This window comes from Chlorocebus sabaeus, chromosome 12 (assembly GCF_047675955.1).
Source record: "Chlorocebus sabaeus isolate Y175 chromosome 12, mChlSab1.0.hap1, whole genome shotgun sequence".
Taxonomy (NCBI): Eukaryota; Metazoa; Chordata; class Mammalia; order Primates; family Cercopithecidae; genus Chlorocebus; species Chlorocebus sabaeus.
Window position 1 is genome coordinate 34,871,046 of NC_132915.1, and position 23,310 is coordinate 34,894,355.

Genomic DNA, 23,310 nt, shown 5'->3' on the forward strand with positions numbered 1-23,310 from the left:
TTTAAACTATAGTGGAAATTTATCTAAATTAAATTTTGAACAAATTTTTTCCCATATTTCAAATTATTAAATAAATTTAGAGGTAAACAGCATGTGATCCACAACTCTAAATCTTCTGTAAGCCCACTTTTGAGCCTTTTACTCCCTAGTCCATTTGTCCTTAATGCAGTCATTCTCAGCCCTGGCTACAAATAATGTCCCCTGGGGAGAAAGCTCCTACTGGAGACTCTAATATAATCTGTCTGGAGAGGTACTTAACATCAATATATATTTTTTAACCTTCCAGTTGTTGTAATGGGCAATCAAGGCTAGAAGCCCCTACTTAAGTGATTGTTTGCTGCCTACTAGGTAGCTTTTGATTTCTAGTACACTTCTTGTCACTACTCAGGATGTGCTCACTCTGCTTTAGACAAACTAGGTTACTTGTAAAACAATTTCCCACCTTCTGCCCTTACATACCACACTCTCCACCTTGAACACTCTGCCACCTGCCTTCATCTCAGCTGTCATAGTTCTACATATTATTACAGGGCCTGCTTAAAGGCTACCTCCTCTGAGAATTTCCCTGCCTCTCATTCTCAAACAGATGTTTCTACCTCCTTTGAACCCCTGAAGATTTTTAAAATAACTTTTATGATCAATCTTCTTTTCTTAATAGAAAATAAACACAGTGATTGGCTATTCCTTTTAACTTATCAAATGAACAACAACAACAATGTATGATATTTCTGTGAGAGAAATGAGCACTCCCTGTGTTAACAAGGGAATAAATTGGTGTTACAGCTTTTAAAAACAATCTGGTACTATATGTCAAAGTACATTCCATCTGGCCCAGCGCTTTTACTCCTAGGAATTTATCCTATGGATATAATCACACGTGTGGGCAAAAATACCCATAATGGAATGTTCATTGCAGCATTGTTCATAAAAGCAAAAGATGGGAAACAACTGAAATGTCTCATCAACAGAAGACAAGTTAAATAAATTATGGCACATAATATAGATGGAATGCTGCATAGCCATTTTAGAAATGAGGTATATCTATATTTGTGACCATAGAACAATTCTAAGACATAGCGTTAAGTAGGAAAAAAAAAAAGATCCAATACAATGTCATAGAATGCTTCTACTGTGTTTTGTACAAAAGCACAAATATACATTTATCTATGCTTCCAAAGCACTGGGTATCTTTGGATGCATATACAAGCAACTGTTAACAATAACTGACTCTAGGGAAGCAAACTAGTAGGTCTGAGGTAACAAAATTACAAAATAAAAGTCATGAACCCATCACCAAATATAAGAATTAGAATATTACCAATACCTCTACATATACCCAGAGTCATAGGAAGCCCATTCAGAGCCTCTGTGCAAATTAGAAAAAAAAAGCTCCTCTTCTTTGTGTTGGACACAACTCTAAACCAAGGTGCACTGCTTGCAAAACAGAACACAGGCTATATTAATTACATGACCCACTTCTGCCCTGGTGTGCTTTCAGACTTATGTAAATGGAATTGTCTTGTATATATTCTCCCACAAATTATCTTTTTTACTTCATATTATGTTTGTAAGACATATCAATATTGTTACATATAGTACTCCATTTTCACTGCTGTATAATATTTCATTGCATGTTTATGTGCTAAAAGAATTAACTCTATATCCCACTATTTCAGTTACAGGGTATCTATTGAAGGGTAAATGTGACTAAACTAAAAGAGAAATGAAGATCACCTAAAAATGGATAAAGGAACTCTTGACCTTATTTTGGGTCAGGGAAAGCCACTGTGCTTTCATTTGATGAGAAATAATTGCATTATATTAGGCAAGAGTGAGCTGGTAAAGGAGTGAGCACAACAGTAAATGTCTGGTGTTCATGCAGTGAATCTTTTACGTTCACTTATTTTCTCTATGGCATTTTCTGTCCTTTAATAAGCCTTTTCACTTTAATAATGTGGAAAATACAGTAATAGTGACAATCTATGCCTCTTTAAGTAATGGGAGCACAAGATGTGAGCTTATTAGAGAACAGCTATGACTGCAATGGACTCTACATCTTTTCATTTGGACTTATATGCAATTTCAATGTCTTTGCTAGCACATGAATGTAAATTCATTGCAGCAGTTTTTTTATTCAGATACAGAATATTCGGTGCAATTTTTCTAAGTCATTATAGTCAATTTTCAGATAACAAAAATTCAAATAACTTCTAAAAAGAAGAGAGAAAAATGGAAAAAGAAAACAAACTTAACAAACAAAAGCCCAACCCCAATCAACTAAGAAGAGAGCAATAAAGGAAGAGGGGGAAAGCAAAAGCAAAATAAAATTTGGACAAATAAAAATTAAAAGTGGGGTGGTAGAAAATGTTTAGATACATTAATAATTATAATCAACATAAATCTAAACTTTACAGTGAAAGACAGATTGGGGAACAAACAAAAAACCTCTAACTACATGCTCTTTCAAAAGAAACACTTAAAACGTAAGACACAAAATGGTTGAAAGATGTAACAGGAAAACAGTAACCAAAAAAAACTAAAGTGTGTATTAAAAATCACACAAAATAGACTTTAAGAAAATAAGTATCATTAGAGTTAGAGAGGGGCCACTATTTGATTTTTATAAAGGTTCCAAATGTCAGTGATATAATAACTTCAAAGTTTTACACCTAGAAAAATTGTTTCAAATACATAATGCAAATATTTCCTGAACTCCAGAGAGAAATTGCCAATGAGAGCTTTCAGTATCTCTCAATTACCGATAGACCATCCAAAGCAAAGATATTAACAATATGGAAGATCTGAACAACACAATTAACAACACAATTAAATAGACAGATAAAAATTCTGCATCCAACAGTTGGCAAATGCACTTATTTTTCTCAAACATCATAGTGCAATCACAAAAATTGTCCATTTATTAGGCCATACGGCAAATTTCATGAAATTATAACATAGCCTCATTCTCTGTGCACAAAGTAATTTAGAGGCAATAACAAAAGATAAATCTGTAAAAGTTCTTATATATTTAAAAATGTGGAAACACACTTGTAGGTAATTCATGTGTCAAAGAAAAACTGATGAAAAAGCTGAATGATAATGAAAATATCACCTACCACGTTCTGTAAAACAGTTAAAGTCGTTCTTTAAGGACAATTTATTAATTTGAAAGCTTGTTTTAGAGAAGAAGGTAGGTTAAAAATTAATGAGTTTTGTGTTTAACTCAAGAAATTAGGAGGAAAAATAGAAAAACAATCAAAGTAGGAGGAAGTAGATGATAAAGATAAAAACAGAGGTTCAGAAAAAGGTAAAAAAAGATACAAAAAAAGAATCCGCAAAATTAAAAGTTTTATTTTATAAACAGAACAATCTCTGCTGAGATTGAGCGAGGAAAAAAAAAAAAGAACGTACAAATAAGCAATATTAGAATAAAAAGGGACCTAATCACAGACGAGGCAAAGATTTTTTTAGATGAGCTACTCTGAATCAATTTAGGCCACATAGTCAAAAACTTAGGTGAAATGGGCAAATTCCTAGAAAACTATGATTTATGAAAACTTACTAAATAGAGAAACTGAATTGTTTTATATCTACCAAAGAAATGCAATCAATATTTTAAAATCTTCCCACAAAGAAAATAATTAGTCCAGATATGTTTATAAATTACTTACACCAAGGTTTCAAGAAAGAGATCATTCCAATCTTTAAAAATGTCCTATAAAACTGAAAAAGAGGGACTATGACACAACTCACTCAATGATATTAATGTAACCTTGATAGCAAAACCAAATAAGGACAGGACAATAAAGAAACATTTTGGACCAATCTCACTCATAAACATAGCTACAAATTCAAATAAAATACTAATGAAACAAGATTAGGAGTTTATTTCAAATAGATAATACATCATAAAAAAGTTGAGTTTAACCAGAAATGCCAGGGCAGTTAAACATCAGGAAATATAAAATATGGCTAGGCACGGTGGCTCACACCTGTAGCCCCAGTGCCTTGAGAGGCCGAGGTGGGTGAATTACTTGAGCCCAAGAGTTAGAGACCAACCTGGGCAACATGGTAAAACCCCGTCTCCCCTCAAAAAATACAAAAATTAGCCAGGCATGGTAGCACATGCCTGTAGTCCCAGCTACTTGGGAGGCTGAGGTAGGAGAATTGCTTGAGCCTGGAAGGTGAAGGCAACAGTGAGCCAAGATGGCACCACTGCCCTCCAGCCTGGGCAACAGAGCAAAACCCTGTCTCAAAAAATAATAATAATAATACTAAAGAAAAGAAAATATAAAAATACAATTCACTGACTAGGCACAGTGGCTCACACCTGAAATCCCAGCACTTTGGGAGGCCAAGGCAGGTAAATCACCTGAGGTCAGGAGTTTGACAACACGGTGAAACCCTTTCTCCACTAAAAATACAAAGATTAGCCAGGTGTGGTGGCGCATGCCTGTAATTCCAGCTACTTGGGAGTCTGAGGCAGGAGAATCGCTTGAATCCAGGAGGCGGAGGTTGCAGCGAGCTGAGATCGCACCATTGCACTCCAGCCTAGGCAAAAAGAGCAAAAGTCCGTCTCAAAAACATATATATAGACACACACACACACATATATATACACATATATACACGTATATATACACATATATGTATATATACATATATGTATATACACACATATATACATACATATGTATGTGTATATACACGTATATATAGTTGTATATACACACGTATACACACACGTATATACACATGTATATATGTATATATACACACGTATATACACACGTATATACATATGTATCTATACACACACACATACATGTATATGTGTGTATATACATACACACACATATACGTATATATACACATATATATAATTCACCGCATTAACAGATTAAAGGGGAAAAATATGATAATCTCAAAAGATGCAGCAGATAATGAGAAGCAGACTTTTCAAAATCATGAATAAGACTTAGAAGTCCTATTTACTTCTACTCAACATTATAGTGGATTTTCTAAGTGCATTAAGACAAGAAGCAACAAAGTACAAAGATTGGGAAAAGCAATAAAAGGTAGGCGTATTGGAATATACTTCATTCATAAAGATATAATTCTCTATACAGAAAGTCCCACAAAATCTACAGGCAAATTATTGGTAATAATAACAGAGCTGGCCATGCAGGGTCTCATGCCTGTAATCCCAGCACTTTGCGAGGCCGAGGAGGGCAGATCACCTGAGGTCAGGAGTTTGAGACCAGCCTGACCAACATGGAGAAACCCCATCTCTACTAAAAATACAAAATTAACTGGGTGTGGCAGCATTTGCCTGTAATTCCAGCTACTCGAGGGGCTGAGACAGGAGAATCGCTTGAACCCAGGAAGCAGGGGTTGCAGTGAGCCAAGACTATGCCATTGCACTTCCAGCCTGAGCAACAAGAGTGAAACTCTGTCTCAAAAAGAAATAAAATAAATAATAATAACAATAACAAAGCTAACCAACATGGCTGAGTAGAAGAACAATATGCACAACCAAATATATTTCTAAGCATTGGCAACAAACAGAAAATTTAAAAAATAAAAAAGCAGGTTACCATATGATAGGTTTGGCTGTGTCCCCACCCAAATCTCATCTTGAACGGTAGCTCCCATAATTCCCACGTTCTGGGAGGGACTCAGTGGGAGGTAATTGAATCATGGGGGTGGGTCTTTTCTGTGCTATTCTTGTGAGAGTAAATATCACGAGATCTGATGGTTTTATAAGGGGGAATTCCTCTACACAAGCTTTCCTTACCTGCTGCCATGTAAGACATGACTTTGCTCCTCCTTTGCCTTCTGCCATGATTGTGAGGCCGCCCCCAGCCATGCGGAACTGTGAGTCCATTAAACCTCTTGTTCTTTATCAATTACCCAGTCTCTGGTATGTCTTTTATTAGCAGCATGAGAAAAGACTAATATACCATAACAATAAAAAAGTATAAATTACATCTAATGAAGTTACGGAAGACCAATATGGAATAAATTCTAAAACTCTATTTGATAAACATCAAAGAAGATCTACTATAGAAATAAATAAAAGAAGACATTCAAAAGGAAGACTTTCTGTTGTAAAGTTACCAGTTTTTCCCAATTTGACCTACAGATTCAGTGTAATTTAATGCCAAATCCCACTGTGTTTTTTCCCAAGAACCTAAAAGCTTATTCTAAAATTTATATGGATGAACAAAGGTCAAAAATATAACAAAGACTCTTTTGGAGAAGAATAAGATAGGAGGTATACTCTATCCTATTTGAGGACTTTGATTACAAAGTTAATTAAGAGAGTGTTATTAATGCTGCAATACACAAATGGATTAATGGAATAGTAGAGATTCTGGAAACAGATCCACACATATTTGGACACCATTTATAACAGAGGTGGTATTGTATATAATGAAGAAAGGGAGAATTAGTCAATAAATGGTGCTGGGAGAATATGGGGATAAATGAAATTGGATTCCTACCCAACATGATACATAAGTCAATTCTAAATGCATCCAAGACTTGGATGTGAAAGCTGATATTTTAAACATCTATAGGACAATGTCTTTAGTTTCCTGGGGTAGAGAAAACACATACCAAGAAAAAGGCTTATCTGAAACTGAAAACACAAAACACTCCAAAAAAGCTTATCTAAAACTGAAGAGATGAACAAATTTGACTTTCTGTTTTTCAAAATACTCCAAACAAGAATTTGTAGACAAGCCACAAGCCAGTAGTAGATATCTGCTATATATAACTAGTGGTATGCCAAAATATGTTTTAAAAACCTGGCGTTGCAGAGAGGAAAAAAGCCATGATTTGTTGGGTTTGATTCTTTTCAAGGTGGAAAATTTATTTCAAGCCACCAACATGATGTTGCTAAACATGAAGTTAGGAAGAGATACACATATCTCTCTGACGAGACTATACAAGCCAGCTTCAGCACACCACTGCATATAACACTAAAGGATTTGTTTCCAGAATGCAAGAAGAACTCTTTCTGTTTATCAATAATTAAATGACAAGCAATGCCACAAAAAAGGGAGGCATGAATAGTCATTTTGCAAAAGAGGAAATATGAATGAAGAATAAAAATATGAAAAGATTCTCTACTTCACAGTGATCATATAAATGCAAATTAAGATTACGATGAGTAAACATATTATACTCTTCAGATGAACTAAAGTTAAGTATTACTGCTGGGTGCAGGGGTGGATGTCTGTAGTCCCAGTTACTTAGGAGGCTGAAGTAGGAGAATCACTTGAGCCTAGGAGTTTGACTCTAACCTGAGCAACATAGTGAGACCCTGTCTCTAAAAAAAATTAAAAGAGAAATATCACTATATTAATTTTTCCCAAAGACAGTTCAAGGGGAACTCTTAAACAATGCTAGTGTGAACATAAATTGGCACAACCACCTTGGAATACAATTTGTCATTATCTTACAAAGTTAAGTACTGTACATTCTACAATCCAGCAATATGTAGGCTCAGGTATATATTGTAGAGGAATTCTTGCACAAGTGTACCGGAAAATATGAACATGAATATGCACAGTAGCACTTTTTGTTAAAAACATGACAACCCAAATGTAATCAGTCAAGGTTTGTTCAAAGAGGTAGAACTACTAAGAGAAATTGACATAAGGGATTTATTTTTATTGTAGAGACTTGACTGTATGCAATTGTGGGAGCTGGTTATACTCGCTATGGGAGGCTGTTGTTTCTGTGTCTAGTGCTGGAACCGAAGTTCACAGGACCAGTGGTCAGGAGGTAGAGAGCAGGAAGCGAGGACAAACTGGAATCCATGAGGATGGACTGGAATCTGCATTGGTCTCTCACCACCTCCAAACCTCTGGTGCCATTTACCATGGAGTTAAACACACCTCTGACCCAAGAGTTAGAGAAGCTGAAGCATAAGATCCAGAGGAGCTGGGGGAGCTATGGGCTCTGCACCTACCTCCTGAGTGTTAGGAAATACAGCTAATTTCTTCACTTTCACCTTCCATGTCAGGCAGAAAATGTTTCTCCAGGTTCATCTGGTCTATTTTCATATGGGAAGTTTAAGAGGCCCAGAGAAGTCAAGTGACTTGTTACCTAGAAACCTGTTTAAAAAAAAAAAAAAGTCTTATGCATCTGAAACCCTTCATAAGAAAGTGCATGTCAGTATTTTGGATCTGGGTACAGGCTCTCCGAGGGATATTTTTGACTCATGTTCTTTTGCCAATTGCCTCTGATCATATCACATAAGAGGGCTTAGGTAGCTTTGCAGTAATAGTTCTACTAATTATTCTCCAAAGGAAATTCCTCATTCCACTGCAAATAGATGTGATCTTAAGACTGATTCACTACAATATAATCTTATCTAAATTTGAGCACAGCATCTAAATATTCATTTTATTTAAATGTGAACTGCTGCGTTTGAGCTAAGGCCAAGTTCTCCATATAAAATCCAAATTTGGTACCAATTTGGTAACCATAATCCATGGTTACTCTGTGACTACTAATCTGGGGGAAAAAGAAAACACTCTTTGGCAGAAGAGGATAAGTACATTCCTAATTTTCATTTCCAGATTCTTAGCCACTCATCCAGGATGAATGTTAAAACCATTATCAAAACATAGCCTTAGAAATAAAATTCTGTTAGGGAGATAATAACTCTTTGTCAATGAATTTGAGTAATAATAATACAACAAAGTTCCAGTACTGTGAAAAAGTTTGGCTAATCTCAAGAACATTTATATCATATGCAACTTGAAGTAATTTCTTTATCTAAAAATATTGGGCCAAAAGAAACTGATTAGAGTTGAATGTAATTTTATATGAAGTGTTTTACTGTGGTATTTAGATTTTCAATAATACTTTATTATAAATCATCTCAGTGATTTAAAATAGAGTATTTATCACTTTTAAATGATAAAAAAATTTTAATCATTTATCATTTTAGATGATAAAAATAAATTTTGAGGAGTCGGAAACTCTTTTGGTAAAGAAAAAGATAAAAATTTTTTTTAGCATTTTTAGTTTCACAAAATAACAAATTGGAAGGTAATAATGTAAATTTTTAAGTTGTTCTCTGCAAAAACTATGTCCTAAAAATCTTTAGATGGTGCATTTCATTACTAACTTTAAAATAAAATTTAAGATAAAAATATGATTCATAGCTTTTTCTGAAATATGTTTCTTTCTTTACAAAGTGAGATGTATCAGTACTTCTTTTGTTTCTATGCAATAATATTGTCACTCTCCCTTTTCTATTAACTGATTTGGACTCTAAGATAGTGTATAACAAAATGCCCCCACAACCCACAATTTTATGGATATTGTACCTATTGGGTTATTTTCCAATATGGTTATCATGTAGAAACCTCAAAAGAGAGAGGCTAACTTCCTCCTGTAAAGAAGTGATCATTAACACCACCAATCAATTGAACAAAGCCACTTCCACACACAGTCAATAAGTTGCTTTTTTTCTTGTTCTTACTCTTCTGGGTCTAGACTTGGGGAGTTGAAGTGTTAAGGTGTATGTACCTTGGCCATGGGTAACTGCCACAAATTGGGTTCTCAGTGAAGCAGAGTCTGGACAGAGATTGGGGTGAAGGAAGTTTATTAGGGAGTGTTCTTGGGATCAAACCAGTCCACTGTCTGGTCTTAGACCAATAGTAAAGAGGGGAATAGTGTCTTCCCCCACAGGCTAAGGGTAGACAAAATTAGCGGGATATAAGATCTAGCTATTCTTCCCCATGTGGAGATTCTCCTTCCAGTGAACATTTGGGAGAAGTGTTTATCTTTATTAAGAAAGGCAACATTTTTTTTTGACATGTACAAAGCACTTTCCCATATTTTTATTTTTTAATTTTTGATTTCCATAGGTTTTGGGGAAACAGGTGATGTTTGGTTACATAAGTTCTTTAGTGGTGATTTGTGAGACTTTGGTGCACCCATCTGCCGAGCAGTAGACACTGCACCCAATTTGTAGTCTTTTATCCGTCACCCGCTTCCCACCCTTCCTCTGAGTCCCCAGAGTCCACTGTGTCATTCTTTTTTTTTTTTTTTTTTTTTTGAGATAGAGTCTCGCTCTGTCGCCCAGGCTGGAGTGCAGTGGCCAGATCTCAGCTCACTGCAAGCTCCGCCTCCCGGGTTTACGCCATTCTCCTGCCTCAGCCTCCCGAGTAGCTGGGACTACAGGCGCCTGCCAACACGCCCGGCTAGTTTTTTGTATTTTTTAGTAGAGACCGGGTTTCACCATGTTAGCCAGGATGGTCTCGATCTCCTGACCTTGTGATCCGCCCGCCTCGGCCTCCCAAAGTGCTGGGATTACAGGCTTGAGCCACCGCGCCTGGCCCATTGTGTCATTCTTATGCCTTTGCATCCCCATAGCTTATCTCCGACTAATGAGTGAGAACATATGATGTTTGGTTTTCCAGGAGAAGGCAATATTTTCATTAGGGGTCTATAAATATTAGTGGCTAAGTGTTTTTTAAAATTTGGTATTTCAACTGTAGTCTTCATGATCAGTGATTTAGAAAAATACCAAATTGTACTGAAATACATTTGCTATATATTTATTTCAGATACTATATTAAAATTGAAAAATTAGTGTTTTCTGCTGTTTGGAAAATATGGTAAATTTTCTTCTCTAAGTTTTCTTTTGTTAGAATTTTTATGTGGTGTCACAGGCCTCTCCATGCCCTTTGCATTCTCTTCCAAAAATCTGTTCTTGCTGTCAGTTAAGCGGAAATGGTTAGCAACAAAGCAAAATCAAAGCGGATCCACCCAGCTTTTATATCCTGCATGGCTGAACTTTAATGAAAGTTTGAGTTTTTCCAAAAGTCTGGTCTTTACTGGGAATGAAAACCATTTGGAAAAAAATGCCTTGAGCATGTGAACCATGTAATTTCATTTGAACTACGGAATTCCAAAAATACTTTGCTTACTGAAAGAGCAGTTATATTGCTGTGTTAGAACTTGATATTGAGAAGGATAAGTACTAGTTCTTTTCTCCCTTTTTCTCATAAACATTAAAAAAAATTAAAGACTGTCTGAGTGGCTGGGTAGGAAAATAGTGTGAAGAGGCTAAGTTGGACGACCAGGTAGGCTTGCTCTAGAACCTATTCCTTCCTTAGGAGATCCATCTACTCTTCTGTACTCCATAGAGCCCCATGCAGCTTGAAGCAACCCACTCTGCATTGATGATAATTCAAGGCTCCATCTGGCCATGTCTTTATGACTACTTTAACTGAGGTCCAGTCATTTCATCAGTTCTGCTCACTGACACCAGTGTAAATGCAGTGCCAGTAGCAAAACTGGAATTGCTGGGTCCCCGCTGGGCAATCTGGACAGAGAACAAAGTAGATCCTGTTCAGTTTTATGTCTCCATGAGGGGATCAGGTGTTAACATTATTAACTAGTATTTTTGGGAATATGTAGTACGTGCTAGTCACAATACTGGATACTTTTACACGGATTACGTTATTCAATCCCCGTAACAATCCTCTATGGAATTTTGAAACTTAGAGAGATTAAGAAATCAGGTTTTGAAACCAATCAGTCTGACTCCAGAGGCTTTGATCTTCTTTCCTATTTTGTAATCCCTGGCTTTTAGTCATGGGTCCTAGTGTACTAGATTGGGATCTCAGATAGCAGTGTAGTAGATATAGTTGGTGCCCTGCCCATGTCTCCTGAGCCTTACCAAGTGCCAGCAGCTGGACCATCTTGCTTAATGGCCTTCTCTGGTGACTGGAGCTCTATGTGTGAGCATAGGTTTGAGGAGATGTAATGCCTTAAGTGCAGCCTTTAACTAATGATTGATAGGAGTTGGGGTATAAATACTTCAGCTCCTTTGCTACTCTGGTAGAATAACTCAAGAGGCATGAATTTTACACTGGTACCCAAAATTCTCCAGAGGGATTAAGTCCATTATTTATAGTACTAAACCACTTGAAAACACACCCTTTTCATTGATTGCCTTCCCTCTTTGTCTCACTTCCCTTGCCCGTATTTCCTGAGATCACTACCCAAGTAAACTACTTGTGTACGTATTAATGTCTTGGGATCTGGCTTCTGGGGGAACCAAAACTAAGACAAAGAGCAAAGAAAAGGTGAACCTATGAAGAAGGAGGACCCAATTGGAGCGGTTGGGGCAATGCTGGAAGGAAAGCATGGGGTTGTAGTCTCTAGGAAGAAGCCTCTGATGATGTTTTCCTGTTCTTGAAGCTGACAGTGTCATTGTGAGACAGGAGACAAAGGTTTTGGGAGATTATTGAATACTGACACACTGAATGGTTCTTTGCTTGATTGGATGGAATTTCCTTCAGAAGTTCTCTTTTGATCTGTTCTTTTCAAATGTATGCTATATTTGCCCAAGTTTAATAAGAAGAGATTCCAGAAAATGCAACCATTAATAACTGGAATAATGAAACAAAGAAAATGCCAACATGTTAAAAATAGAACATTGAGTAAATGGTCATAAGTAAATGAAAGACAAAAAGTATAAATATAATTTTGAAGGATGTATAATTTACTCATATGGCCTGAATGTAGTAAGAGTATGTATCATATTTCATGCAAACTTAAACTGAATGAGGCTCTTTTTTTTTTTTTTTTTAAAGACAAAGTCTCCCTCTGTCACTTAGGCTGGAGTGCAGTGGCGCAATCTCAGCTCACTGCAACCTCCGTCTCCCAGGTTCAAGAAATTCTCCTACCTCAGCCTCCCAAGTAGCTGGGACTACAGGTGCGCGCCACCATGCCTGGCTAATTTTTGTATTTTTAGTAGAGACGGGGTTTCAACATATTGACCAGGCTGGTCTCAAACTCCTGGCCTCAAGTGATCTGTCTGCCTTGGCCACCCAAAGTGCTGGGATTACAGGGATGAGCCACCATGCCCAACCTAAATGCAATAGTTAACAATTTACAACACCATTAACCTTAACAAGGCAAGATTTTGCCCATGCCCATGTTAGTCCCTGAAAATTTGGGCACCACTGGACGTCCAGTTAATCGGTAAAGATGATAGAGTCACTAGTCGAGAAATGATCCTTTAAGTGTAGTAAAAGTGGTATAAAAGAGCCTCATTGGCCGGGCACGGTGGCTCATGCCTGTAATCCCAGCATTTTGGGAGGCCGAGGTGGGCAGATCACAAGGTCAGGAGTTTGAGACCAGCCTGGCCAATATGATGAAACCCCATCTCTACTAAAAATACAAAAATTAGCCAGGCATGGTGGCATATACCTGTAATCCCAGCTACTCAGGAGACTGAGGCAGGAGAACCGCTTGAACCTGGGAGGTGGAGGTTGCAGTCAGCTGAGATCGTACCACTGCACTCCAGCCTGGGTGACAGAGCGAGATGCCATCTCAAAATGTGTGTGTGTGTGTGTGTGTGTGTGTGTGTGTGTGTGTGTGTGTGTGCATATATACATTTTATTGCTAACAAAATGCTCATGATCTTCAGAGCATCCAGCAAATAGTAATCTCTTTGCTGCTGGAGGGTCTTGTCCCATGTTGATGGCTGCTGACTGATCAGGGTGGTGGTTGCTGAAGGTTGCAAGTTTTTTTTGTTTTTGTTTTTGTTTTGAGATGGAGTCTTCCTCTGCCGCCAGGCTGGAGTGCAGTGACGTGATCTCAGCTCACTGCAACCTCCGCCTTGCAGGTTCAAGCGATTCTCCTGCCTCAGCCTCCCAAGTAGCTGGGACTACAGGCGGGTGCCACCACGCCTGGCTAATTGTTGTATTTTTAGTAGAGACGGGGTTTCACCATGTTGGCTAGGATGGTGTCGATCTCTTGACCTCGTGATCTGCCTGCCTTGGCCTCCCAAAGTGCTGAGATTACAGGCATGCACCACCGTGCCCGGCTGCAATTTCTTAAAATAAGAAAACAATAAAATTTGACCCATTGATGAACTCTTCCTTTCATGAATAATTTTTCTGTAGCATGTGATGGTGTTTGATAGCATTTAAACCATAGTAGAAATTCTTTCAAAATTGGAGTCAATCCTCTCAAACCCTGTCACTGCTTTATCAACTAAGCTTATGTAGTATTCTAAAACTTTTGTCATTTCATCAATGTTCACAGCATCTTAACTAGGTGAACACTCCATCTCAAGAAACCACTTTCTTTGCTAATCAATAAGAAGCAACTGCTCATCCATTAGTTTTATCATGAGATTGTAGCAATTCAGTCACATCTTCAGGCTGTTTCAATTCTTTTTCACTTGCTATTCCCATCACTTCTGAAGTGACTTCCTACATGAAGTCTTGAACCCCTCAAAGTCACTCATAAGGATTAGAAGCAAATTATTCCAAATTCCTGTTAATACTGACATTTTGACCTCCTTCCATTAATCATGAATGTTCTTAATGGCATCTAGACTGGCATCTAAACCTCCTTTCCAGAAGGTTTTATTTTATTTATTTATTTATTTATTTGAGACGGAGTCTCACTCTATGGCCCAGGCTGGAGTGCAGTTGTACAATCTTGCTCACTGCAACTTCCACCTGCTGGGTTCAAGGGATCCTTGTGCCTTAGTCTCCACAGTAGCTAGGACTACAGGTGTGTGCCACCACACCCGGCTAATTTTTGTTTATGAGATAGAGTTTCATTATTGTTGCCCAGACTGGAGTGCAGTGGCGCGATCTCAGCCCACTGCAACCTCTGCCTCCCGGGTTGAAGCTATTCTCCTGCCTCAGCCTCCTGAGTAGCTGGGATTACAGGTGCCCGAAACCATGCCTGGCTTTTTTTTTTTTGTTTTCTTTTTTTTGAGATGGAGTCTCGCTCTGTCACCCAGGCTGGAGGGCAGTGGCGCGATCTCGGCTCGCTGTAAGCTCCACCTCCCAGGTTCATGCCATTCTCCTGCCTCAGCCTCCCGAGTAGCTGGGACTACAGGCACTCACCACTAGGCCCAGCTAATTCTTTCTGTATTTTTAGTAGAGATGGGGTTTCACCGTGTTAACCAGGATGGTCTTGATCACCTGACCTTGTGATCCACCCGCCTCGGCCTCCCAAAGTGCTGGGATTACAGGCGTGAGCCACTGTGCCCAGCCGCACCTGGTTAATTTTTGTATTTTTTAGTAGAGACAGGGTTTCACCATGTTGGCCAGACTGGTCTTGGACTCCTGTCCTCAGGTGATCCACCCACCTCGGCCTCCCAAAGTGCTGGGATTACAGGTACGAGCCACCATACCCAGCCAAATTTTTGTATTTCTAAGTAGAGACAAGGTTTCACCATGTTGGCCAGGCTGGTCTTGAACTCCTGACCTCAGGTGATCCGCCCACCTCAGCCTCCCAAAGTGCTGGGATTACAGGCATAAGCCACCATGCCCAGCCCCTTTCCACAAGGTTTTAGATTTACTTTGCTCAGATTCATCAGAGGAATCACTATGTATAGCAGATTCACTATGTACAGCTGCATTTCATAGCAGCTCTAGCGTTATGAAATGTATTTCTTAAATAAGAAGACTTAAAAGTCAAAATTACTCCTTGGTCCATGGGCTACAGAATGGATACTGCATTAGCAGGCAAGGAAACAGCATTAATCTCCTTGTATGTCTCCATCAGAACTCTTGGATGGCTAGATGTGCTGTCCGTGAACAGTAAAAATTTTAAAGGACTCTTTCATTCCAAGTAGTAGTTCCCAACAAGAGCTTAAAATATTCAATAAACGACACTGGAAACGGATGTGCTGACATCCATGCTTTGCTGTTCCATTTACAGAGGACAGACAAGGTAGACTTGACATAATTCTTAAGGGCCCTAGGATTCTAGGAATGGTAAATGAGCACTGGCTTAGACCAAAAAAGTCACCAGCATTATTAGCCACTAACAAGAGAGTCAGCCTGTCCTTTGAAGTTTTGAAGCCAAGCATTGACTTTTCCTCTCTAACTATGAAAGTCCTAGATAACATCTTATTCCAATAGATGGCTGTTCCGTCTACACTGAAGATCTGTTGTTTAATGTAGTCACCTTTATCAAAGATCTTAGCTAGATCTTCTGGATAACTTGCTGTAGCTTCTACATCAGCACTTGCTACTTCACCTTGCACTTTTGTTATGGACACAGCTTCTTTTGGTAAACCTCATGAACAACCTCTGCTAGCTTCAAGTGTTTCTTCTGCCTCTCATAGGCTTCACAGAATTGAGGAGAGCTAGGGCATTGCTCAGGCCCAGGCTTTGGCTTAAGGGAATGCTTTTTAAAAACTGTTTTTTGCTTCATTTTAGAGACAGGGTCTCACTCTGTCACCCAGTCTAGTGGCGCACATAGCTCATTGTAATCTGGAACACCTGGGCTCAAGTGATCCCCCTGTCTTAGCCTCCCAAGTAGCTAGGACTACAGGTATACACCACCACACCTAGCTAATTAAAACTGTTTTTTAAAAAAGAAATGGGGTCTTGCTATATTGCCCAGGCTGGTCTCAAAGTCTTGGGCTCAAGTGATCCTCCTGTCTCAGCCTCCCACAGTGCTGGGATTACAGGCATGAGGCACTGCGTCTGGTTTAAGAGAATGTTGTGGCTTGCTTGATCTTCTATCCAGACCATTAAAACTTTCTCCAGGTCAGCAACAAGGCTGTTTTGCTTTATCATTCCTATGTCCTCCAGAGTGGCACTTTTAATTTCCTTTAAGAATTTTTTTTCCTTTGCATTCATAACTTGGCTATTGGGTACAAGAGGCCTAGCTTTTGGCCTAGCTTTGCTTTCAACATGCCTTCCTCACTTAGTTTAACCATTTCCAGCTTTTTACTTAAAGTGAGAGATGGGATTCTTCCTTTCACTTGAACACTTAGAGGCTATTGTTGGGTTATTAACAGGCCTAATTTCAATATTGTTGCATCTCAGGGGATAGGGAAGCCCAAAGCAAGGGAGAGAGACAGAGGAACTGCCCGTTGATGGAACAGTCAAAACACACACAACATTTATCGCTTAAGTTCTCCATCCTACATAGATGTGGTACATGACACCACAAAATAATTACAATAGTTATATCAAAGACCACTGATCACAAATCATCACAACACATATACTAATAATGAAAAAGTTTCAAATATTGAAAGAATTACCAAAATGTGATACAGAACCATGAAGTGAGCATATACTATTAGAAAAAATGGTGCCAACAGACTTGCTCAACACAGGGTTACCACAAACCTTGGATTAAAAAAAAAAGGACCAAATTACACTTCCATCAAGAGTGTATAAATGTATCCCTGTTTCTTATGTGTACTCTTACCAACATTAGTTCTTGTAATTTAAAAAGTTTATAAGTTTCATAGATGAAAACATGCACCTTTTTGAGACAGGATTTCGTTCCTGTCAGTCAGGTGGGAGTGCAATAGCACAATCTTGGCTCACTGCTACCTCTGCCTCCCGGGCTCAAGCAATTCTCCTGCCTTAGCCACCTGAAGGGCTGGGACCACAGTATGTATGCCACAGTGCTGGCTAATTTTTTGTAGAGACAGGGTTGCACCATGTGGCCCAGGCTGGTCTCAAACTCCTGGGCTCAAGTGATCTGCCTACCTCGGCCTCCGAAAGTGCTGAGATTACAGGCGTGATTACACTGCCCAGCCCCCTATTAACTTTTATCGTAAGCTTAATCTTAGAACAGAGTCCAAAAATTTTGACTAGAGTGGTGGGGGAAGCTGGTAGAAAAAGGAAGACCTAAGGCATGGGAACTGTTAGTATATTGTACAAAATGAAGTTAAAATATGGTATTTGAAAGTTGAAGCCGGGCACGGTGGTTCACACCTGTTATCCCAGCACTTTAGGAGTCCGAAGCTGGTGGATCATTTGAGGCTAGGAGTTGGGAGACTAGCCTGGCACATGATGAAACCCCATCTCTACTAAAAATACAAAAACTAGCCAGGCATGGTGGGGCAGCTGGTCCCAGCTACTCAGGAGGCTGAGGTACAAGAATCACTTGAACCCGGGAGGCGGAGGTTGCAGTGAGCCAAGATTGCACCACTGCACTCTAGCCTGGGCGACAAAGCAATGCTCTGTCTCAAAAAAAAAAAAAAGAAAAAGAAAGTTGAAAAATCCAGCCAATAACATTTTTGTCACAATGGGGGAACTCTCAAGTATGGGGTTTTGGAGAGTCAGATATTTCCTTTTCTCCCCAGCAGGGAGAAAGACCTAGAGGTTTTTCCCGTCTCCCTCTCACTGTCCAGAGCAATTACCACAATTTAGTTCAGCCTAAAGAGCATACGCTGTTGGAAAAACGGCACTAATAGACTTACTTGATGCAGGGTTGCCATAAGCCTTAAATTTTTTTTTTTTTTTTTCCTGAGACAAAGTCTCACTCGGTCACCTAGGCTGGAGTGCAGTGGCGGGATCTCGGCTCACCGCAACCTCCGCCTCCCGGGTTCAAGCAATTCTCCTGCCTCAGCTTCCGGAGTAGCTGGGACAACAGGTGAATGCCACTATGTCTGGCTAATTTTTGTATTTTTTTTTTAGAAGAAAGACAGGGTTTCACCATATTGGCCAGGCTGGTCTCGAACTCCCGACCTCGTGATCTGCCTGCCTTGACCTCCCAAAGTTTTGGGATTACAGGTGTGAGCCACCGTGCCCAGCCAAACTTTACATTTTAAAAAAATCACACTGGAGCCTGGGCACGGTGGCTCATGCCTGTAATCCCAGCACTCTGGGAGGTCAAGGTGGGTGGATTACCTGAGGTCAGGAGTTCCAGACCAGCCTGACCAACACAGAGAAACCCCGTCTCTACTAAAAATACAAAATTAGCTGGGCATGGTGGTGCATGCCTGTAATCCCAACTATTCTGGAGGCTGAGGTAGGAGAATTGCTTGAACCCAGGAGGTGCAGGTTGCAGTGAGCTGAGATGGCACCACTGCACATCAACCTGGGCAACAAGAGTGCAATTCCAACTAAAAAAAAAAAAAAAAGGAAAAGAAAAGAAAAAAAGAAATCACACTGGATCTGTACAAAGAATATCAGTTCTTTTCAGGCCATGTGACTTCAGGCACATCTACCACACTTGTCATGTTTCCTCACTTAAGAAAGTGAGAATAACAACATCACACCAACGTCACCCACCTTGAATGTTTACTGTGAATTAAATCAAGACAAGCATCTGAAATTATTTCGTGAATCTTAAGTACTACACAGGAGTGTGGCAGAGGAATTAGCTTCTAAAGTCAGCAAGGTTAAAATTAAGTGCAATAAAAATTGCTTAGAAGTTCCTTAAATTGCCCATGAGCACAGTATGACAGGCTTGAGAGACACATGGGAACAAAGACTCTCTGAGAGACAGCTGGGACAAACATTCAGTAACACTGCCAGCAGAATTGTTGCACTAGAATATTTTCATTTCCTCTCTCTTTCTGCCAAGTGCATAACTGAATCTAAGATGAAAGTATGATGCAACTTTGTTATTCTACAATTTTAAATTGGCAAGTTAAGAAACCTCTCTGGGCCTCTTTGTCTAATGATGTAGCTCAGCTGGATCAGGGTTTCATCCACGGTTTGTCTGACAAATATTGCCAGCTTACTATGTTTACTATGTTCCAGGCTGCTGTGTTGGACTGTGGGAGGGTAGACGCCAAGGAGACAATCTGATCACAACAGGCTGGTGAGTGGTGAGGCAGTTTCAACCTTCATTTGAGGAATCCAGGGTTCTATAATCACCTTCTAGGGAATGCGGTGAATGTTTAGAAAAATTACAGAAAGTTACATATTTTGTTATGAATACCAGCTACAATGCTATATCTAATATGAATTAAGTTCCTCTGTTTCCTTTTTTTCTGTTTATGTTGCTTTTTTTTTTTTTTTTTTTTGAGACAGTCTCACTCTGTTGCCCAGGCTAGAATGCAGTGGCGGGATCTTGGCTCGCTGCAACCTCCGCCTCCCAGGTTCAAGCAATTCTCCTGACTTAGCCTCCCGAGTAACTGGGATTACAGGCATCTGTCACCACACCCAGCTAATTTTTGTATTTTCAGTAAGACGGGGTTTCACCATGTTGGCCAGGCTGGTCTCGAACTGCTTACCTCAAGTGATCTGCCCACCTCGGCCTCCCAAAATGCTAGGATTACAGGCGTGAGCCGCCGCACCCCGCCTATATTGCTACTTTTTAATGTGGGTTCAGTTTTTAAACCTGGCTTAATTGAAAAAGTAATACAAACATATGTAAAAATTCAAACTGTAACAAAAAAAGTAGACAATGAGAAGCAAATCTTTCTTCTATTTGAGACTCCTCCTTCCCCATTCCACACCACATCCCCTCAACCCTCCTTCTATTCAGACGTTACCACTGGGTCAATCCGTTGAAAGTTACAGTTAAGGTGATACCTGGAGTCCAAAAGCTAAATATGGACCTAAGCTGTCACCAGTCCCTTCCAGTTCTAAAACTAAGTCCAAGCCTTTTGCAGCACGAAAGAGATAACCTCCTCCTATCTAAAGTCATGGCTGGTAGAGGCTCAGACGAATGGAAACCGATTTCAGACACAGATTTAGAACTCCTGAAAGGCAGAAGACAGAACTTAATACTTTCATGGTGAGTGGTTTATTTACTGACTAAATAAACGCTCCCTTAGGGATGTAAGCTCTATACCGGCAGGAGCTTCATCACCAGCTCTCACTGCAGACCCCGGCATTAAAGGCGCTCACACGGTAAAAGCCCCTACCGCCCTCTACAGCCATAGTAGGCCAGCAGCCCAGAGTGGGAATCCGCGCAGGGCGTCACGTGACTCCAGCTCCCCGGCATCCGGCCCGCCCCCACCGAGACCCCGCCAATCCGGAAGGGAGGTCCAATTTGGCCAGGCCAGGGCGTGTTCCACGGGCCCAGTCGCCTTGCTGCTGCGTTATCCTTGGACTCGCCCACTTGCCTCGGAGTCTCAGGCCGTTGCCCAGGTCCTCCCGGCAAAACCCTGGAGCTTGCTAGGGAGAGGAGCAAGTGCGAGGCCAGTGAGCAGAAGTGCCGACGCAGCCCGGCAGCCGCGGGCGAGGCTTAGGCTGAGCTTCAGGATACAGCTATGGGGACTGCAGGAGTCTCCAGAGCGCGCGCGCCGGCCCTCCCCGTCCCGACCCACGCGGCGCGGCGTGGTGACGCCCGCGCGGCCTGAGGAAGGGGCGGGGCCGGGGCGGGCCTCCGCGCTCCTCCCGCCCTCTCTCTGTGCCTACTCTCCCTCCCCTTCCCTCCCCCACACTCGGCCCCTTCAGCTTAGGGGTGCCTTCGTCGCGCAGCCTCGCGTCGGCCCGGCCCGGCCAGGCCAGCGGGCAGATGCCCCGAGCTGCAGCCGCCGCCGCCGCCGACTCGGCCGGTGGCGGTGTGGGAGGCGGGCTACCAGCCCGGGGCCGCTGAGTGTGACGGACGCAGCTGGGAGCCGGGGGCCCGGGGCCCCGGCGTCTGTGGCTCCGCACGGACCATGTATTTTCTGAGCGGCTGGCCCAAGAGGCTGCTGTGCCCTCTGGGTAGCCCGGCCGAGGAGCCTTTCCACGTTCAGTCCGACCCGCAGAGGGCTTTCTTCGCCGTGCTGGCCGCGGCCCGCCTCAGCATCTGGTACAGCCGAGTAAGTAGAGCCGCCCGCCGCCTTTCGCCGCTGCCTCCCCGGCCCCCCGGCGCCGTCCCACCCCTAACTTCCACCCAGCTCCCGGGACCACTGCCCCTTCGCGCCAGACCCACCTACCTTCGCCGTCCGCGTCCTCGTTCCACCGACTTGGCAGCACGTACCCGCCGGCTCCGGGCACGTCCTCCAGCCGGCGGTCCGGGGTGGATGAAGTCGCTGCTGCCGAAAATCCCTGAGCTTCCCCACGTTGAACCGACGGCCGCGCCGTGCAGACTCCGCACGCTCCCCGGCCGAGCCCAGACTTGTTCTTCCCTCCCTTCCCCCATTCTCCGAGGAACAAATTTGTTTAAACTTTCCACAATTAGAAATCCGGCCGCTATGGTGCCCCAACCCTCCCTCCCTTTAAAGGTCGTTGTTTTGGAGTTAGGGAAAGCCTCTTGGGCTTTACCCAGCGCCAGACTTTACAGGCCTGTAATAAATTATTTCTGGAAACTACAGCCTGAATTCTTTATTCTTCACTAAAGGTCTGGTTATTTAACTCCCCTCTTTAACCCCAACATCCCTTCCCCACTTTCGAGTTGGTCTTTTTCTTTGCTGCTGCTCTTGGACTCTTCGGAGTAGGGGGTTAAAGGAGCGGAAGTAGAACTCAAATCTGTCCGCACAACCCCCAGTTATGACACCTGGAAATAATAAGGCTTGGGAGGAGCATGGAATTGAATTCTGTTTTTGCTTTAAGTCCTGGTTATCTTTTTCTTTCTTGTATTGAGTAGATATGAGAAAGAAATAAGTGGTGGATGGGATACTCCCTACTCTCTACAAACACTGCTATAACTTTGTCAATGAGAACGACAGAGTTCAGAGTATAAAAATGCTTTTTTTCTTCCCCAAAGAAGGCAGTACCAATCGATGTCAGAGTGAAGTTTTTCTCCTTTCCAAGTTAATTTGACCATGTGGGATAGGTTGTGACCTTGTCCTTATTAGATCTTCGTGAAATACTGGTTTTAGTTTGGTAAAATCCTCAAATCTTTGTGTGTTACTATTTGATTGCCTGTAATGCCCTTGACCGTCCTCACCCACATCCCTGGTAAAACTGGTGATGGGATTTAGTGACGGGTAATTCTGGTGTCTCCTGTGACTGTCATAGTTGGGCTGTAAATCAGACTGCCATCAAGTTTTGGCGGATCTAATTTTCAAATGCAAATCAGAACAAAACAAACTGTTATAAAATCCTAATACCAATAATATGACTATTTTGTCTAGTGCTTGATGGTGTTTTGAATATGTATGTATGTGTGTATATATATATAAAAACGTGTAAATATATACACATATATCTATAAAGTATCATCTGGTTCCTAAATGAGATACTCGTTTACAATGTATATGCCCGTTGAATAATTTTTAATTTGTTTAGGTGTATATAACTATTAACTTTAAAGCATATGCAGAAAAAATGGAACTTGAATTTAAATTGTCTTTTGAATTTAGTACATAATTCCTTTTGAATGTAACAAATTTAGACTTTACATCTAAAATTTAACTTTTCTTACCTTTAAAAAGGCAGACCTAAGTTAATTTTAAATAAAAGTAAACAGTATGAATTGGCCAGAAGCCTGTAAACCACTTTATTCCCCCATTAAGAGGAGCACAAAAATTTGCTTTAATTTAGGGACATTGTGAATATTCTTAAGAATGTCCATTGTTTGGTTTTGGAGTTAGATACCACATCTAGAAATCCAAGACAGTCCTGGAATTTAAACTATTTATACTCTTCTTTCAAATTCCCA

General features: G+C 40.8%; 1 protein-coding gene and 1 long non-coding RNA gene across 4 annotated transcripts in view; one reads left to right on the forward strand and one right to left on the reverse strand.

Annotated features, from left to right (window-relative positions):
* Positions 1-3,205: 3,205 nt before the first annotated feature.
* Positions 3,206-21,737, reverse strand: LOC140712928 (uncharacterized). The gene is made up of 4 exons (XR_012094775.1): positions 21,644-21,737; positions 7,982-8,126; positions 5,798-5,954; positions 3,206-4,551 (listed from the first exon to the last, which is right to left on the reverse strand). It is a non-coding gene; the product is annotated as an uncharacterized lncRNA (long non-coding RNA).
* The window catches only part of RIC1 (RIC1 homolog, RAB6A GEF complex partner 1), a 153,744-nt gene continuing 151,216 nt past the window's right edge, over positions 20,783-23,310 (forward strand). For all 3 annotated transcript variants that reach the window (XM_007969325.3, XM_073021563.1, XM_007969326.3), the window contains exon 1: positions 20,783-21,526. In XM_007969325.3, the coding sequence (XP_007967516.3) occupies positions 21,383-21,526 (144 nt within the window). In that variant the 5' untranslated portion in view covers positions 20,783-21,382. The remainder of the gene's footprint in view (positions 21,527-23,310) is intronic.